This window comes from Bacillus rossius, chromosome 17 (assembly GCF_032445375.1).
Source record: "Bacillus rossius redtenbacheri isolate Brsri chromosome 17, Brsri_v3, whole genome shotgun sequence".
NCBI lineage: Eukaryota > Metazoa > Arthropoda > Insecta > Phasmatodea > Bacillidae > Bacillus > Bacillus rossius.
This window is the reverse complement of record NC_086344.1, coordinates 25,838,240-25,857,796: the sequence shown is the minus strand read 5'-3', so window position 1 is coordinate 25,857,796 and position 19,557 is coordinate 25,838,240. Positions and strand designations below refer to the sequence as shown.

General features: G+C 44.1%; 1 protein-coding gene across 1 annotated transcript; it reads left to right on the top strand.

Moving 5' to 3' along the window:
- Positions 1–6,694: 6,694 nt before the first annotated feature.
- Positions 6,695–18,795, top strand: LOC134540595 (DNA polymerase subunit gamma-1, mitochondrial). Its single transcript, XM_063383423.1, has 2 exons — positions 6,695–6,832; positions 10,937–18,795. The coding sequence occupies exon 2, from the start codon at positions 11,013–11,015 to the stop codon at positions 14,733–14,735; it is 3,723 nt and encodes a 1,240-aa protein (XP_063239493.1). The 5' UTR covers positions 6,695–6,832; positions 10,937–11,012; the 3' UTR covers positions 14,736–18,795.
- The last annotated feature ends 762 nt before the right edge of the window (positions 18,796–19,557 follow it).

Sequence of the window (19,557 nt, the reverse complement as noted above, 5' to 3'; positions counted from 1 at the left end):
AAGGTATTAGTGGACAAATAAAGCATCTTACATACATGATTCAGGGGAGACTGGGACAATCATACTACATTATTTCCACACGGTCGACGAACCAAAGGGTTGTTAGGGATAGCAGGAAGGAGCAGACTTGCACAACAGGGCTAGCTTAATGACCAGTATCAAGGCCAGGCAAATCCCAAGAATTAAAGAACAGGCTGCCAACCGAGATCAGATAGATGACCACAGGTGTTAGCACTTTCCCAATGAATAGTACCAATGGCACAAGGATTGTTCTATGTGAAACCAGCAGCCCTAGCAGGGGGAGCAGTCCAATAGGCAGCCATTGGGCAAACAGTAACAAGTGGTGATAGGCTAACTGTTCCCCACATACTGTTGACTTGCCAGCCGATGTGAGCCTCTTAGGGTTCCTCGCAGGTGCAAGTCCTGTCAGGTGTTCTGAATGCATCGGAATAGTTGGTGGCAAACCTGGCTGGTTCGTCGATGATGCCAGCTACACTGAGCCCTAGAAGGACAGTAACTTTCAAGTACCTTTCACTACATTTGAGCCGACTGAGTCATGCAGCAGGAAAACTGATCTGCATCCAAGTGTTGCTGGGTGGGCAGGCAGTCGACATACTGCTCGATACTGCTGCTACTACTGTGATCGTGGAACACATGGTACTAGATAGGGAATTGGTGCACGAGGAAGGGTACCTGCATTTGGCCACAATGGTTGGTGTCGGCACCATTGTGGGTCACACAGAGCTTACAATTCAGATGCAAGGCACAGCGAGTACAACCACTGTTTTTTTAGTGCGCTGTTTGCGAGGCGAGTAGATTTTCGGACCTTGGTGGCTGATGCTAGAGAACGCCACAATTGAAGTATGACTGGTTAAGGTGCATGTCTTGGGTACACCTCAATATTAAGTTCCGTTAAACATGCTCATCCTTGAATATTTCAAATACAATTTTTTTCCCAACACACATCAGAAGAAAATTGAGGCGTTGCTACAACAGCACCCTGCTGTGTTCACAGTCACGGATATGCTGCGCTGCACCAAAATTGTGGCACATACCATTCTCACTGTCCTGCATGGACCCTTTTAAGATAAGTCTGTACAAGAAGATTTGGTCAGAGAAAGAAGCAAGAGATTCGAAAGAAGATGACAGATGCTCCAGGATGGCAAAATCGACCCAAGTGAAAATAGTTACAACTTCTGCATAGTCATTGCAAGAATAAATGTGGGCATGCTTCAGTTTTGTGTAAATTTAAAACTGATCATTGACATCACCATTTACGATCCACATCCTCTGATCAGAATCTACAACACACTGGCCGTGCTGAGAAATGCCAAAGTATTTAACCCTAGATATGATCCCAGGATATTAGCAGGTCTAAGTAAGTCTAGCAAACTGACCCAAGACAGCATTCATAACATCGGATTGGAGGCATTTCCAGATCAGATATATGCCATTTATGCTGAAAGATGCTTCCACCATGTTCCAGGCCCTTATGGTGTGGGTCCTTGACTATTACATCGGACAATTTACATAAAAGTGAAAGGAAAATGTGATCGTTTATATCTTGTATCTGGAACTGGCACAGTCACAGCTTGGCTCTGGTGTTTGAGTGGCTTGCCACACATGAGCTCACTTGCAACTCAACGAAATGCCACATAGTAATTACAGACCTTCAGTGCTTGGGGCATTGAATGAGTTCTGAGGGCAGCCATCACCATCCAGTACTGTTTGTGATCATCCAGAAAAATCCAGTTCCCAAAACCAAGAAACACCTGCAGGAGATTTTGGGTATGGTGAACCTTGCCATTGTTACTGAACCAATGAACAATCTGATGTCTCCTGAGTCATGCTACCACTGGACAGAGGAGGCAAAGAAATCAGTTGAGTGAACCAAGTAGTTATTTTTGGAATTTTTGTGAACTGTCCCGGCTTTGGCTTGACTGTTTCCTTTCCATGCAGACTGACACAAGCCAGGAGGGCATGGGTCTTTGTTATACCATTATTATTACTTAACCTGCAATTGGGCTTTCACCCGGTGGCAAGAACTCCCACTCACTCCCCTCTCCCCCCCCCCCCTCCATCAGCTTTCTCCTCAGCTCCCTCCCATCCCTGACCTCCACCATTTCCTCCCCCAGCCCATTCCACTCCCTCCCCGTCCTCACCAGGAAGGTGTTCCGCCCTCTCTCTGTCCGCCTCCACACCCTCTGGAGCTTACATCTGTGGTCTCTTCGTCCTCTGTACTCCCCTCTATGTACTTTGCTTCCCAATTGCCCCCATCCCCCTTCCCCCTTCAGCACCTTGAACATCCTGACCAACCTTTCCACTCTTCTTCTCCTCTGTAACGTTTCCCACCCCAACTCCTTAATCATTTCCGTTGGGCTATGCAGTTTCCCATCCTGCCCCTCCCTCCTTCTCCACATTCCCATCACCCACCTAGCCGCTCTGCGCTGCACCCCTTCCAGCTCCTTCACCTCAGTCACCAGGTAGGGGTCCCAGACCGCCGCCGCATACTCCAACATTGGCCTGACCAATGTGGAGTATGCCTTCTCCTTTGTCCTCCTCCCAGCTCCCTGCAGGGTCCTACCAAGCAACCCCAGCGCCTGCCTTCCCCTCCTGACCACCCCCTCTATGTGCTCCGCCCATCCTAGGTCATTTTTCAGTGTCACCCCCAGGTACTTATATCCTGCTGCCTCTCTTATCTCCTGCCCCTTCCAGTAATATACATTTCGTGTGACTTTCCTCCTCTTTGTAAATCTGACAACTTTTGTCTTACCAACATTCAAGGACATTCCATTTTTCTCCGTCCATTGCTCCAACCTTATCAAGTCCTCTGCTAAACATCCCCCTTCCCCCACAACCTCATACACTACACAGTCATCTGCAAATAGCCTCCATCTGGCTTTCATGCCCTCCCCCAGATCGTTTATCATAATTGTGAACAACAGAGGCCCCAGCACACTCCCCTGTGGCACCCCCGACGTCACTTCCCCCTCCTCGGAGCTTTCCTCACCCACTCTCACTCTTTGTCTTCTATTCCTCAGGAAATCACCCACCCAGTTTACCACCCTTCCATCCCTCACCAGCAACTCAACCTTTTCCATTAACCTCCTATGGGGGACCTTATCAAACGCCTTTTCAAAATCTATAAAGATTGCATCTATCTGCTTCCCCCCGTCCACCGCTTCCACCAGGTCTTCCAACAGCCCAGCCATCTGGGTCTCGCATGAGAACCCCATCCTGAATCCATGCTGCCTGTTATCCACCCACCCCAGATCTTCCATTTCCCCCTTTACGTACCTTCCTACCAACCTCTCCATCACTTTTCCTACACAGGACGTCAAACTGACCGGCCTGTAACTTCCTGGCTCCGCCTTATCATTTCCCCCCTTGTAGATGGGAACTACCACTGCCTCCTTCCATTCCATTGGTAGTTTCCCCTCCTCCAGAGACTGCTTGAAAACCTCCAACAGGTACTTCCCAATCTCCCTATCACCCAACTTCAAATGACTATTCCCTATACCATCTGGCCCAGCTGCCTTTCTCCCTTTCAACCTCCTGATCACCTTAATTACATCTGTCAGTCGCAGCTCAAAGGCCTTCCTGCCCATTAAACTGTCGTCCTCTTTACCCTCCCATGCCTCCCCCTTTGTAAATACTGCCAGATATTGCTCCTGCAGTAAGTCTGCCTTTTCCCTGTCCTCTGTATATTCCTGCCCCCCTCCTCCTCGGAGAACCCCTATTCCCTCCTCACCCTTCACTCTTCTTATGTATCTGTAGAGCTCCGTCCCATTTACCGTCCCCCCTTCCCCCATCAGCTGTTCCATGTAAGCATCCCTTGCTTCCCGCGATTTCCTCCCTAGTTCCTTCCCAAGCGCCTTCATTTCCGCCTCTATCTCCTCTCCCCCAAGCTTCCTTGCCCTCGCATGCAGCCTCCTACATTTCCTTTTCAACACTTTCAACTCCCTTCCATAGTAGGGAGGGTCACCTCCTTGGCCTACCCTCCTCTGAGGTACAAAACGTGTAGCCATCTGCAGCAGAATATTTCTTAAGGCAGCCCATCTACCTTCGAGGTCCTCTATATCTACCCATCTACTGTATTCCCCCTTCAGGAATGCCTCTGCCCCCACTCTATCAGCCTTACCCCAACAGTTTACCACGTTTCCCCTCCTTACCCTTTTCTCCCTCCAGCCCACGTCTAACTCCACTACTGGGATCCTGTGATCACTGATGCCCTCCATTACCACACTTCCCCTGACCGCCTCCATTGGTCTCACAAGTACCACATCCAACAGGTTCCCGTCATCCTGCTCTCCTCTCCTGGCACCTTTTCTGGTGCTTTCAGTCACCACCTGCTCCAGTCCTCTGTTTGCCAGTTGAGATGCCCATCTCTGTTCCCTTGACCCCATCCCCTCCGGCCCCTTTTCCCATGCCACCCCTGGCATGTTCAGATCCCCCGCCACTATCACCCACTTGACTTCCCCTAGCATGTCCAACCTGTCCTGCACCTCCCGTATGGCTTCATCCCCTTGCCCTGGTGGCCGGTACACCGCAATCAGCCGTACATTTTTCTCTCCTACCTGGAACTGCATCTCCAATAACTCCGCTCTCCCCCCAACCCATACAACCCTACCACAGAGTCCCTCTCGCATGCACACCATTACCCCTCCTCCATTCCTGTTCCTGTCCCTTCTAAATATTTCAAAGTGTGCTCTCTTCAGTTCCCCATCTCTAATTTCCTCGTCCAACCATGTCTCCACCGCTACAATGATATCCGCCCCATAGGCTTCCACCCTGCCCCAGAACTCCTCCACCTTCTTATATATACTTCTACAGTTTATAACTGCGACTTTTACATATTGGCATTTTCCCCCTTGCGCCTCTGTCCCTTCCGCCCTGATACGAGTGCCCCTTCCCCTTAGAACCCCGATTTCCAGCACTCTTGCAGCCCTATCCAACTCCACCCCCCTCTTTCCTCCTTCCTCGCTCCCCGTCCAACCAATCTGAGTTTTGTTGACTTTAGCTGTCACCTCCTCCCTAGCATTGCTATCGGCACTATATTCACAATCACCCCCCTTCTCTCCACCTTCCTCACTATCTAGTTGCTATCTTCTTCCCTGCTGCTCAAACCTTGCCCTTTCCAAATGGCCAGAAGTCTCCCTTCCTAGCAGGTCTCCTAGCATCCATTTTCCCCTCTCTGTTAGGTGAACCTGATCCCTGCCCACACAGTCCTGCCCCACCCATTTCCTGCTATCTACCAACATGGCTCCCAAGTCCCTACACACCCTCTCATACACCTCGCTGACCGCCGCAGCCTTGACATAGTTTATACCCCTCCTTACTAGTACCCCACTGACCACAACTCTGGCTACAGGGAACTTCTCCTTCACCTTGCCCACTAGCCCCCTCATATCCTCCTCTACTTCCCTCCCCACCACTCTACCAGCCACATCATTTCCCCCTACATGAACAACCACCACCTTAACTTTACTGCTTCCTTTCATGCAGCCTACCCTCTCCCCCAAGTTCCTAATCTTTGCACCCCCAAACGCAGCTTTATATATACTTCCTTTCCCCACCCCCTGCAATTCTACCCCCTTCACAATAGAGCTGCCCAGGAAAATCACTTCGGGCTCCTGTCTAACTATTGTACCCCTTTTCGTATCCCTGCCCTCTTCATGCCTGTTCACATCTACGTTGCTTGTACCCACAGCCTCCTCCCGCACCCTCCTTGCTACCCCTTCATTCTGCAACCTGACACCTGTTTCCTGAACTTCCCCAGTACATGCCTCTGCATATGTGGCCTTAACAGCTTGAGTCCTTACTTTCTCCCTCCCTTCCAGCTCCTCCACCCTCCTGCGCAGCCTATCTACCTCCACATCTGCCTCCTTTCTCATCTGCCTTTCCTTCTCAACTTCCTCCTTTGTCCTCTTCAGCTCGCACTCCAGCCTTTCGACCCTTACTAACACACTTCTCAACCCATCCTCCCTTTTTACTTCTTCCTCTACCCTCTCTAATCTATGTTTTATTTCCATCTCCTTCCTGTACAACACCTCACCTAATCCTTCTTCCAAATCGACTTCCCTCCTTGTCCCACTCAGACCCTCAACAATCTTTCCTCCCAGAATATCACCAATGAAATTGAGTGCCCAGTCCTTACCCACATCTACATTCCCTCCTTCCCTCTGAGTTCCTGACACCCCACCTACCAGCTCCTGGCTACCACTGCTTCCTGCCATTGCCACTACACTTCCTGAACCCTTGTTATCCTTGTCACAATCCTTACACATCCACCATTATGATGTGTCAGGCGATCACAGCGTCATTGAGTACAGCAGCAACAAGTTCAGTATGATCGCAACTTGATATTTCCACTCTCTTTAAATTAACATACAGAATACACATTCTATTTGTTTATAGGCATGTAATGCTCATGTGTTTGACACACCTAAATTCAACCTTCCCTGATAGTTGTTTGGCGGATTTTATAATAATATTTTAGATTTATAATATGTTGACTTTATGTTTAAATATGAATATATTCTTTCCCTTGCATTCTTTAGGAGATAATAAATTTATGATGTAAGTTTGATTTTTTAACTACCTCAAAAACCTTGAAATTATAATTAATTGTTTCTGTTTGCTCCAACATACTTTTTGTTGATTCTACAAGTTATGAGAATCTATGGATGAAATTAGTTTGTTTACATTTCAGTTTTTTTTTGTTCGGTCCATGCTTGTGTTTGAAACAGAATGATTAATTTGCGTCGTAAATAGAATTGTAAATTGTGTTTATGAAAATTTCATGAAGCTTGTGCAATTTCTGGAATTATAGGTACTTGCTGCTTTCTTTAATTCCGGAAATTTTTGTAGGGTGTTTACCCCTAATTTAATAATTGTCATTTTCCGATAGCGACAATTTTTTTTAATGTAGGACCTTGTTAGTATATTCTACAGATTAGCGGATTCTGGGAATCAAGATGAATAATACGCATTATTAATGTAATACACCTAACGTAACCTAATCGAACATTCTCTTTATTTAGTATTGGCTCTTATTCTCAGATGCTGCTAACCTGCAGAGTTACCCTTTGAGTAATATTCTTACAGCGCGGTTTTCCCTTTAAACAGTAAAAAAAAATCCGATAATACATTTTTCGGGCACTAGTGACGTACCTACATTTACTCTGAAAACAGCGTTTCTGTATTTCTACTGGTTTCTAAAAAATCACCGTTAATATATTAAATTACAATACCTGTGCAATGACTTGGCTAGCGCTGTTTTTTCACTTGCCCGTGTTGGTCTCTGTGTGTATATGATTTGGAGAACTTTAGCTAAATTGTGAAAATGTTAGATTACGTTAGATTAGCTACATTTAAAATACTTAAAAACAATGTGGTCAGTTGGTTGGATTAGTTTAGCTACATAAAAAATACTGTAAAATAATGTGAACTTTTGGTTAGGTCAGGATAGCTACATCTGAAATTTGTAATTTGACAACCACCATTAAAAATATTTTACAGTGTGGAGTTCTTCAATTCATGAACAAACACAAAGACCCACACGGGAAACCGAAAAATCGTGGTGTCCACATCTAGTGTAAGTTATAAACAGTGATTTCTCAGAAACCGGTAGGAATTCAGAAACACTGTTTTCAGGGTATATACAGGAAAGTCTTAGGTGTTTAGAAATAGTATTTCTGGAATTTTATTATTACTTCACAGAAAAACAGTGCATTAAAAATAATACCACCCTGGGTTTAATTAAAGATAGGTGACTTAAGTAGCCTATCTAGTAAAAATGTGCATCTGAAAAAAAGCAAATAAATATGAAAAAATGCATGGCTGTGCTTATAGGCTTCCAAGTGGCTTGTAACACTATGACTGTCAATGTTCCTTATTATGCCTCTCACTTATGTTCTAATAATAGAAGCGGAAAATATTGTAATTTTTGTAAATTTGTAAAGTTGATGCTTTTCTGTTAAAAAATTAACAAATTCTGAATATTTTTTTTTACACTACTATAATTTACCCTGAATGTTTTTCACAGTTCCTTTTGGTTTACTGTAAAATTACCGTTTATAGGTTACATTAGGTAGCCTGTGCAATGATGTGGCCTTTGGCATGTTGTGCTTAAATATTTGTTTTGGATAGCCGTGTCTGTTTTCCACGAGAGATCGGCTTTATCGGTCGTGCTTTCTATGTTGATGTTAATTTATTTTGTGCTATTTTAGTGTAGCAGAGACTTGGAAAACAATCTTGGCTACGCTGTATTCCTAAGGATCTATGGAGAACCACAGGATGAAGTTGCAGCTAGTTTCAGGTAATCAGTAGGACTGTGACAACAGGATCAGGTGTATCTCTCGTTGAAAATATACTAGACTACGCTATTAAAGCACAAAATAAATTTACATCACTATAGAAAGCACAGGCAATCAGGCAAATCTCTTGTGGAAAACATTCTCAGCCACGCTAACAACAATGAAAGCACTACATAGTGATGGCTTATGAACTTAATTGAGAAACACTCTTTTCAGGGTAAGTAAATAGAGGAATATCTGTAGTGTTAAAAAAAAAACACTATTTAGTAACGAAAAACCAGCAACGTTATAAATTAACCATAATTATTTTATAATTCATAGTTAATTATTTCTACGCACATCTTACCATCATTAATAACAACATAGAATTTCCTTTAAAAAAATTATTTTTTATTGTTAGTAAAAGGCACATTCAGATATTTTCAAGACTTTCTAATGTAACTAACCATTTTACGTTTGCCTGATCTGTGATTCGGCTCTCTCCATTCTCAAGTATTACCTGTAATGTCAATGTACTGACGTAAATTTTTTTTTGTTTTTTAATAGTGTAACCGGGACAGTTTTCAACAAGCGATATCCCTGATCATGTTGTCATTGCCCTACTGTGAGGCTGTGATTCTCCAGAGATCCTTCGAAATACATAGAAGCTGAGACTTAAAAAAAAAGCAGGGATATTTAATGTCAGTACATTACGACCGGGGCCCAAGACAGTTTTTCACCCTAATTGGTTTTCTAGCCTAATTAGGCTCATGTACTCCTGTGTAATATTTTTGCTGTCAGGAAATGTTACAATCAAAATATTATAATAACGTTTCCATTAGCAGTAAAAGTTGAATACCTTGTATTGAATGGTGCTTTGTAGCTAATCAAGCGGTGGTTTTGCATCAACAGCTCAGTTGCATTAAGTGATGATTACAATCGGCTTCTTGCACTAGAACATGCGCCTACCGCAGAATATTTCCGATCCTTAGGGAACGTGCTGCTAGTCTGCACAATGGTGTTGTAAGTGTATATCTGGAACCGTAGCAAACCTACAACCTAAACGGAATGGTTTATTTTATGTCTGCCACTTGCAGAGGCTACAAATTTAGAATGCACGCTCACTGGAGTGTATCTCTTGATGTCTGTTCTGTTCCGTCTACCCTGCAACAACAATCGAGTCTGCACCGGAGTGGTTCAGTACCCACGTCTGCCTTGAGCCTTCGTTCACAACTGCTGCGACCCTTCGAATTAGATATCAAGGTTTTTTCATCAACAGCTCAGAAGATTTTTCTGTAAGGTGGACTCTCAATGATCTATCGCGTCTGTCCATTGTCTGTCCGTCGGCCATTATTCTGTCCATCAACAAGCAGAGCGATTCATAATAGTCCACAATTCCCATTATATTTTTCCGCTTCGATACTGCTAACTAACTAGGAGGATTAAATTTTTGTAGGAAATTTCTCTTAAAAAAAGTTTTATTAGTTTGACATTCATGTATGCTAAGCACTTATAAATCATTAAACTAACTTTTTTTTACTCTAAAATGTTTTTGAGTTAGGGGTCAGTATTAATTACATTTATGTGTGTCTGTGATTTTTGTTTTAAATATCAAACTTGAAAACATGTTCACATGCAATTTAAAACTATAATGTGGAATCAGCTAAACAATTAAACCAATCAATGCCTGATACTCATTTCTGAGATTATAATTTCATCCGTCCGTCTGTCGAAAGTCGATGCTTGGTAAGTTTTTGACGGATGTGACAGATGTGAATGATCATTTAAGTTAGGCTTTACGTTTTGTGTGTGTGTGTGTGTGTGTGTGTATGTGGGGGGGGGGGGACTTGCAGAGGTAACGAGAGCTGCAAATAGTGCGAAATGACGAATTATATCACTTAGGGGGCTGAAATGTGTGTTTATGGTAGCAGCAGAAACTGCAAGGGTTGAGAGGGGTTGCATGCAAATCAAACATGGCTGTGCTAGTGAAATTTTGGTGGTATAACTCCAACTTTATCTGGCCAAAACATGTTGAAAGGTGTTGGAAGTGAAAGTTTGACATTGTGACAGTGCCTTCAGGGAAAGTCATGGAATTTCTTTGAACTCCTGTAAAATTTATGAACATTCCCCAGTGATAGTAATTTGAAGGGAAAATTTTCATGCTCCAGTCTGCTATCACCCAGACAGCAATAGAATTTTTTTTTTTTAAATGGTTGTTTTAGTGCGTAGTCAATACATACTATTAAACGGCGTATGCAAAGTTTCAATTTTGTTGTTCGTTCTATTACCGAAAACTTGTGAGACTCCAGAAGGACAAAATGAGAAATCATTAGATTAGACATTGAAAACCACTATGATACAGTAAAATAAAAGTCAGATAGCATGGAAATTTAAATGCAGCAAATGTTTTTAACTGTAGATATGGCATGAAAAATGTGACAATAAAATATTTCTAACATAGTGTACACAAGTGAGTGATTCTTTCAGCGCCTAGAAACAATTTTGCTATGCATCACCAGCACTTGAAAAACTTTTTTAAAAACACACACTTATTTACTCTTTAAATTTGTTCAAGCAAAAAGCAGTAAAGAAGAATTATTTGTTTCGGTCAGTGATAGAAGATGGTCCGTGTGTTTCAGTGCCGCATCCCACACTTGCCGTACGCAGTTGTGTGAGGGCGAAGATGGACTGTGACAGATTGAACTTATCGCAGGAATGAATACTGCATGGAAGAATAAATCCCGCTGTAATGTAACAAATTTCTTGTTCTGTCATCTTCGGCATGTCAGAAAATCCAACGTGGCCCATGAAAATCCAAACAACCATACGAGATCTGCGCGATATCAACATGTGGGAAAGACAAGTTCACACGATGATGAAGTACCTTCCAGCCAGCACATGTCTGCTTCATTGGCTGAGAGTTTCCAGACTGCCATGTCAGTGTGCGAACCTTATAGCACCACCATTAACGAGACCTCTGGAAATCCTTTGAAAGAGAGAAAAATCTTGCTCAAAAGGCCTGCGGTGCACGTGGCGGCGGAGAAAAAACAGCAGAAAGTGTCCCGTAGCAAGCTGAAGAAAGAGCCCAACGCGACGAAGGAGGAAGGTACCGACTCCCCACGTTTCAACGAGATAAACATCCAGATGTTGTCCTCAGGGTTGTTCAAACAGCTGTTCGGCAACGTGAAGAGCGTCGGAGCTTCGGCAGACGATGTCACGAGATCCAGACGGGAACTGGAGAAGTACGGTCTTCTGAGCAACGAGCTGCCGGTCCTGAAAGACGTGGACCTCAAGCTGCCGCCGCTCCAAGGCGGGGACTTGGAGGAGCACTTCCGTGCCATCGGGCAGGCGCAGGTGTCCCCGTACACGGAACTGCTGAGGCGGCTGGTGGAGAGTGTGCCGGCCCCGCCGGAGGAGTGGAGGCTGCAGGCAGGGTGGACGAGGTACTCCCGAAACGAGTCGCCGGAGCCCGTGCCCTTCCCCCGGGAGAGCGGGATGGTGCTTGACGTGGAGGTGTGCAGGAGCGCCGGCGAGCTGCCCACGCTGGCGACGGCCGTCACAGCGGACGCGTGGTACGCGTGGGTCTCCCCAGCGGTCATTGAGGGTGGCGGCAGGTCCCTGGACGCGGAGGGCTACTCCACCAGGGATCTCATCCCCCTGGAGAGCGACGGGCAGGGTCGGGCCGTGGACCCGGAGAGACCCCGGGTGGTGGTCGGCCACAACGTCTCGTACGACCGCGCCCACGTGCGGGAGCAGTACCGGCTGCAGCCCACGGCGACGAGGTTCCTGGACACCATGTCGCTGCACGTGTGCGTGAGCGGGGTCACCAGCTACCAGCGGGCGATGCTCAAGTCCAAGGAGTACATCGGCGATTCTGAGCTCGAGAAGTGGAGGGAGAGTGCTTCCTTGAACAGCTTGAGCGAGGTGCATAAACTTTACTGCGGCGGAGAGGTTGACAAGAGCAGTAGGGATGTATTTCTGACCGGCAAGCTCTCCGACGTGAAACTGCACTTTCAAGACTTGATGAGGTACTGCGCCGGAGACGTGACGGCAACTCACGGTGTTCTCTGCAAACTGCTCCCCCTCTTTTTGGAGAGGTTTCCTCATCCGGTGACTCTGGCAGGTATGCTGGAGCTTGGCACTGCGTTCCTCCCGGTCAACGCCAACTGGTTCCGCTACATTTCCGACGCCAATCAGACCTTCGAAGAGCTGGACGATGAGACGAGATTCCTCCTCACTCAACGCGCCGATCGTGCGTGCCACTTACTGCACGACGAGAAGTACAAAGAAGACTTGTGGCTGTGGGACCAAGACTGGCAGATTCAAGAGCTACGGCTAAAAAAAACTGCTGTTCGCTCCAAGCCACGGAAAACGTCCAATTCGAAGGAACACGTAGACAGCGAAAAAAATCAATTGGAAGTGGAAGAAAAAAAGTTTGTATCAGGAGAAACACCAACAGATGTTATAGAGACTGAAGAGATGTGCCGGCTAAAAGAAGAATTCCAGACGTTATGGGAGACGAAAGATATGCTACCTAAGAAGCGGCCGCTCATGCCGGGTTACCCGGCATGGTATCGTAAGCTTTGCTTACGTATGGGTGATGAAGACTGGGTACCCGGCCCCCAGCGCATCAGCACATCTATGCAGATCACCCCGAAGCTGTTGTCTTTGACCTGGGAGACTTACCCCCTCCATTACATACGGGAGTTTGGCTGGGGGTTGCTGATTCCGTACCGCACCAGCATCGAAGATTCTGACGACTTAGATTTTTTCCCACTGAAAAAACTTGTAGAGCGGTGTTCCGTCCCCAACTTGAGCGATTTTGAAGCTGGTTCTGATCAGAGCGTCCAGAGCATGGTACACCTTCACAAAAGTGTCGAAGACAACATTTCTTGGAGGAACTTCCGCCGGAAGAAGGCGTCGGCCAATGAGACTCCGAGCTGGTACGGTGGCACCGGGGTCTGGTGCAACGCAGACGTGGCCGGTTGCTGCTGGTTCCTCAAGCTGCCGCACAAGGACGGGACTTCGCACAGGGTGGGCAACCCATTGGCCAAAGATTTCCTCAACAAGTTCTCGGAAAATGTGCTGGCTGGGAATGATGCTGGGGCAGAGAAAGTGCTGCTGATCAGCAGGATGCTGTCGTACTGGAGGAACAACCGTGAAAGAATCTGTCAGCAGCGAGTGGTGTGGTCCGAGAGGAAGGAGCTACCCAGAAATCTGCGCTGCTCAGTCAAAAGCTTTGGGGCCATTTTGCCTCAGGTGGTGGTGTGTGGAACTCTGACTCGTCGCGCCGTAGAACCGACGTGGATGACTGCTTCCAACGCCCACAAAGAAAGGATAGGTTCTGAGCTGCGGGCCATGGTTCAAGCACCCCCGGGATATAACATCGTGGGTGCAGACGTGGATTCTCAAGAGTTGTGGATAGCTTCTCTGATGGGCGATGCTCACTTCGGGAAAATGCACGGTTGCACGCCCTTAGGGTGGATGACGCTGAGTGGTCAAAAGTCAAACGGCACAGACATGCACAGCATCACGGCCAAAGCAGTGGGCATATCTCGCGACCATGCAAAAGTCATAAACTACGCTAGGATTTATGGTGCGGGTCAACAGTTCGCAGAAAGACTTTTAAAGCAGTTCAATCCGGCGATGTCTACCACGGAGGCAAGGAATAAAGCGAGCAAGATGTTCACCATGACGAAAGGTCGGAAAGTCTGTCGCCTGAAGGAGCGTTACCGGCACGACCTGAACGACAAGCCGTATTCAGTGTCGGAAGCGTTGAAGATCGGCGGGAAACACGGGCTCGCGTTCGACGAGATGTTCGACGGCCCGCGCTGGGCCGGTGGTTCGGAGTCGGCGATGTTCAACTGCCTGGAGGCGTTCGCCAACCGAGACGAGCCGGTCACCCCGTTCCTCGGAGGACGGCTGAGCCGGGCCCTGGAGCCGGGGAGCGTGCCCGACGACCGCTACCTGCCGACGCGCGTCAACTGGGTGGTGCAGAGCGGCGCGGTGGACTTCCTGCACCTGATGCTGGTCAGCATGCGCTGGCTGCTCGGCCCGTCGGCTCGGTTCTGCCTGAGCTTCCACGACGAGGTGCGGTACCTGGTCCCGTCGGAGCTGCGCTACCAGGCGGCGCTGGCCCTGCACGTGACCAACCTGCTGACGAGGGCGTTCTGCTCCCAGCGGCTGGGCGTGGCGGACCTGCCCCGGTCCGTGGCCTTCTTCTCCTCTGTGGAGGTCGACACGGCACTGCGCAAGGAGGCCCGGGACGACTGCGTCACTCCCTCCAACCCACACGGCCTGCTCCGGGGCCACGGGGTCGGCGAGGGGGAGTCCCTGGACATCCACGAGGCCCTGGCCAAGGCAGGGGGCAGGTTGAGCGTGCCCCGCAGACACGCCAGGAACAAGACCAAGCATTTGAAAACACTCTGTGTCAAATAAGTGTGTGATTATCCAGTAGTTCTTCTGTGTAGACTGGTCGGTTCGCACTTTCAACTGTACCGGCTTCCGAAGCATTGTAAATTAGTGATAAACTGATACGGTAGTGTAAATTTGATAAAACAAGGCCTATTTTTACATTTAACATTTTCGCAATACCAGAGAATGTTATGAAAACCTTTTTTTAACAAAAAAAAACTATTCTGTAAGAAAAAGGAGTTTTTTTTAGTAACTTTTTGTTTACTTCGTGTTGTACAAAATGGTTTTTTACAAATACTTAAACTGTATAATTTTTTTTTTGTTTTTGCTAAGAAAGAAAATTATTTTTAATGGATTATAGTTTCAGTTTTCTCGTTTGATGTAAGGTTAATTATTTCTCAGGACTGATGGAGGACTTGGGGCACTAATGTATTTGAACGTATGTGAATAGCCGTAAAGCTTAAGGCTTATGTCTTGGAAGTTGCCTTATTAATAATTATTTGGTTTTAAAAGCTATCCAGCCCTCTGTCATGTACAAACTAATGCAAGTTATATATTCTTGACACTGCTGTGTTAAGTTTCACAACTAGCTTTGCACCAACTTCTTTAACTAGCATTTCTCACTGTGTGGGAAGTTTTAAACGACTGTGGTTTCAGTTGGTGTACTCACGTAGCCCTAATGGTTGTATATTAAGTCAACTGACATTTGTCGTAACGGACACATTATTTTGTTGCCTTTAATTTGGTTAACGGACGCCCAACATGCGCGTGGCAAAAATAATGACAGCCAACTCACCTCTTCCTCTGGCCTGTGTGTTCCGTTATGACTAGGGAATCTGTGAATGTCCTTAAGAGGCCACTCCAGTGTTTCAGGGGCACTACGCAACCCGCGTTAAACTCATAAGATTCAATGCTATTTTCATTTTGCTTATAACTAATTAACTAATATAGATTTCAAAATGATGCTTGCTTGATATGTAAGCCAACGATGCTCTTATCAAAGCCCCTTTCTTCAAAAACGTGCATAAATTATGGTTCAAACCTAGACAATACCCTTATTCATATTAGTGAAGATTAGTATAAAACCATAATTTATGCACGTTTTTGAAGAAAGGGGCTTTGATAAGAGCATCGTTGGCTTACATATCAAGCAAGCATCATTTTGAAATCTATATTAGTTAATTAGTTATAAGCAAAATGAAAATAGCATTGAATCTTATGAGTTTAACGCGGGTTGCGTAGTTCCCCTGAAACACTGGAGTGGCCTCTTAACCGACTTGCCGAATGGTGACGTACTCGAACCTTTTGATTGCAAATAGTTTTTGTAGCCGGCCATTAGTTCTTCGTGTTACAGGCACTGTGCATTCGCTGAGTGTACCCGAAATGAATACTGGTCAAGTTCTTATAGTCCGTTGCGTTCAGTGAAATCTGTTATAAACATTTTAAATTCTACATAGCTGTGTGGTTAAAAAAAAATAATTATAAATCAGCTTCAAGTTACAGGAAAAAGAAAGGTTTTATTGTGAGTTTTCCCCCCCCTCCATTGTCTCTTTGCCATTCCATCAGAGGGTTGTGACGAGAAACAGCCACTTGTCACGTGCGCTCTCCCACGTTGTCTTTCTTTTTCTCACCCCTGCTCTTGACAAGCTCACAGGACTAATCTGTTTGAAACATTCGTGCTGGCTTTATCCCAAGCTCTTAATTTTTTTGATTATTTGGCTGTTGTGCGATGCACCGCCCCGTCACGTCGCCCGGTTTGCCGAGAGCCAGCTGTAAAGTTTTTACATCACGTTTTCACGAGTTTTGAAATGTTTAGGAACGTAACCTGGAATATTAACATTGTTCGTTATGGGGAAACTTGAATTAATTAAACGGGAGTGTTCACCGAAATCCGACCCGTCCGTTAATCAAGTACTTTCTGTATTTTTAGAACTCTATTCTAAGGTAATGCATGATCATGCTCTAAACTGACTGAAGATCAAGGAAATAAAAAAAGAGTAGAGGAACGCAGTAAGATAATGTTCTGTTTATCCAAAAATATAACCTCGAAGGCAACATAATTACAAACATGTTTAAAGCTTTATACTTAAGAAATGCTCATTGGGTGCTTACTAGGAAAAGTTTGTAGGTTTATTTTTTTTTAATCTGGCTTTTATCATATTCAGTCATATTTGGGGTAAAGAAATGTATTTATGTATCAAGAAGAATTCTAAGGGCCTGTATTACCACCTCCGGATAAAGCTCTGAATAAAATTTATTCCTTGAATAGCGTCCACGAACGTATTACGACCTTTAAATAGTGATATTCGGGTGCCTATTCGCTGAATGAACTATTCGGTGGTCGGACGAGCCAATAAGCCCTTATTCAGCGAATAAGCACTTCGAAGGCATCGGGCCGATCAGCTGTGCTACTGAAATCAAATACGGCTGGAAGGAGACAGATGATTGTTCATAGTGATTCTGATGATGAGTTTTTGGAGATTTTGCTTGCTAGAACAAGAATGGCGAAAACAATTAGATACCGTCCAGATAACTATGAAGAGTGGAGCGACGATGAATTTGTTATGCCCTTCAGAATCTCCAGACATTCAGCACTTCGGTTGCTTGAAGAAATTAATGGCAATATTGTGTTTAATACCAATAGGTAAACTATGCATTAGTTTATTTACCTTTAATTTTCTTTGTCATAAAATTTACAGATCAAACCTAACCAAAATTTTCCTTATTGTTTAGCGTGTTCAATGATTTTTTTTTTTGTTGTGGGTGCAGGGGGGGGGGGGGGAGTGTTTATTTTTTGGCCATTTGTTAAGGCCGTGTCGCAATTCAAGAGTGTATGCACTCTCACTGGCCACGCCCCCTCTCAGGATTGTATACTCTCAGTTGGGACTGGAGAAAATACCCTCTGTGACGTCAAGAGTGGGCGAGAGAGTACTCTTTGGGCGACTTGTGACACGGCCTCATACTTCATTCGAAAACAATCCTTTAGGGTTAAAATATTGCCCTAATCCGAACTGCAAATCTGTGATGCAAAACAAATTTAGGACAAGGATTGTTTGTCTATTTGAAACTGTAATGTAAATGTAAAAAAAGGTTACTTAAAAATACGTTAAGCAATGTTTTATGTTGCCTGGCAGGTTAAGAAAAAATACGTGATTTGGAACAAAAAAATAAAATATTTTCATTTTTGCATGTGTTGTATTTAAAGTACTACCCTATTTTCTTTTATTGGAACTGTGCTCTGACAGCAAGGAATCAGCTTTTACTAGCTTTGCGATATGCAATATGTATAGAATAATATAGTGAAGATAATAGCAGAAAAGTAGAGAAACCAAAAGATCGTCGGAATAACCAAAACTGGCAACACTACAACATTATTTTTCACTATCTTAGCAGGGCTTTTAATACCAACACTTAAAAAAATACACTAGAGGTGTCGAAATCATCAGATAAATTGCGAATAGCTATTTGGTCACTATTCGGGGATTGTAATACACGAGGACAAAGATATTCAGCGAATAGCTTATTCAGTGTATAGCTATTCACGGCTTTTATCCAGAGTTGGTAATACAGGCCCTAAAAGTTTTGAGCATATTCCTTTTCAAATATGCTTTGAACTGTCTTTTTCTGGTGACAGAAACTGTTCTCTATGCATTCGCTATTACAAGACTAGACTTCTCAATTTGTTTTTTTTTTAATACCTTATAATTAAAAGATTTAACACATACACAGAATTCATAGAAGCATTTTAAAGTAGAAAAAAAGAAAATCATAGTATAAAAACAATCTTAAGTTTTTATTAACTAATTATTTGGGGCACAGAGAAAATAAATAATTAAATTTCATCAAGCACCGATAAAGTATTTTCTACTACTTGGCAGAACTCTTACTTAGAGCACACTAAATACTTCCCTCTTGATTCGGCCAATTGGTTTAAAATCAGTGTTGTTAACAGTACTCGGAAAAAGTAATTGGGCTCAATTACAATTACTGTGCTGATAATGTAACTAATTACAAGTAAAAATTTCTTTACATAGAAGTAATCAGTAAAATTACAATTACAATTACTTTCCGCTACCATTTTAAAACTGACCTACGATTCAATTTTTTTACACTTTGTTACATTAATAAACATACATACATATATGTTTTGTTAAAAATGATTTAATGTAATAATTAAATTTATTATCATTAATTAAATGAATAATATTTGAGGACAAACTTGTTTGAATAACATCAAAAGACTTCATACAAGTAGCTACCTGTAATAAAAGTAACACTCTTTAAATTTTGGAATTGACCTTACAAAACAATTGAATTTTAAAGTTCTCATCAGATAGATTCCCTCTCTTGATGGCAAAAACATCTTTACCAACACTAAAAAGACGCTCAACTGGAGCACTTGATGGCAGCGATGTGTTAAATTTTAAAAATGCAGATTTTAGGATAGGGTAATGTTGGAGACACTGCAAGTCGCTCTTCATTTTTGATCATAGATGTTGTGCATACGATCGTAGCACTACAAGCCTAAAATTATAAACTTTACTAATACAAAAGTGTATGATCTTCTTGTTCTTAATGGTATTCATTATACTTTCCGAGAATAAAAGTAACGGCAAGTAAATATAAAGTATCGATTACCTTAATGTATTGATTACAATTAATGTTATGTATTCCGATTACAAGTACGAATTACATTTTTTAAATGTAATTCGTTAAGAGTATAAATTACTTGAAAAGTAATCGTTACAAGTAATCCGATTACTTGTAATTCGTTACTTAACAACACTGTTTATAATTTAGTCCTATGCCAACTAAAAAAAAAACTTGTTTACAAGACATGCCCAAA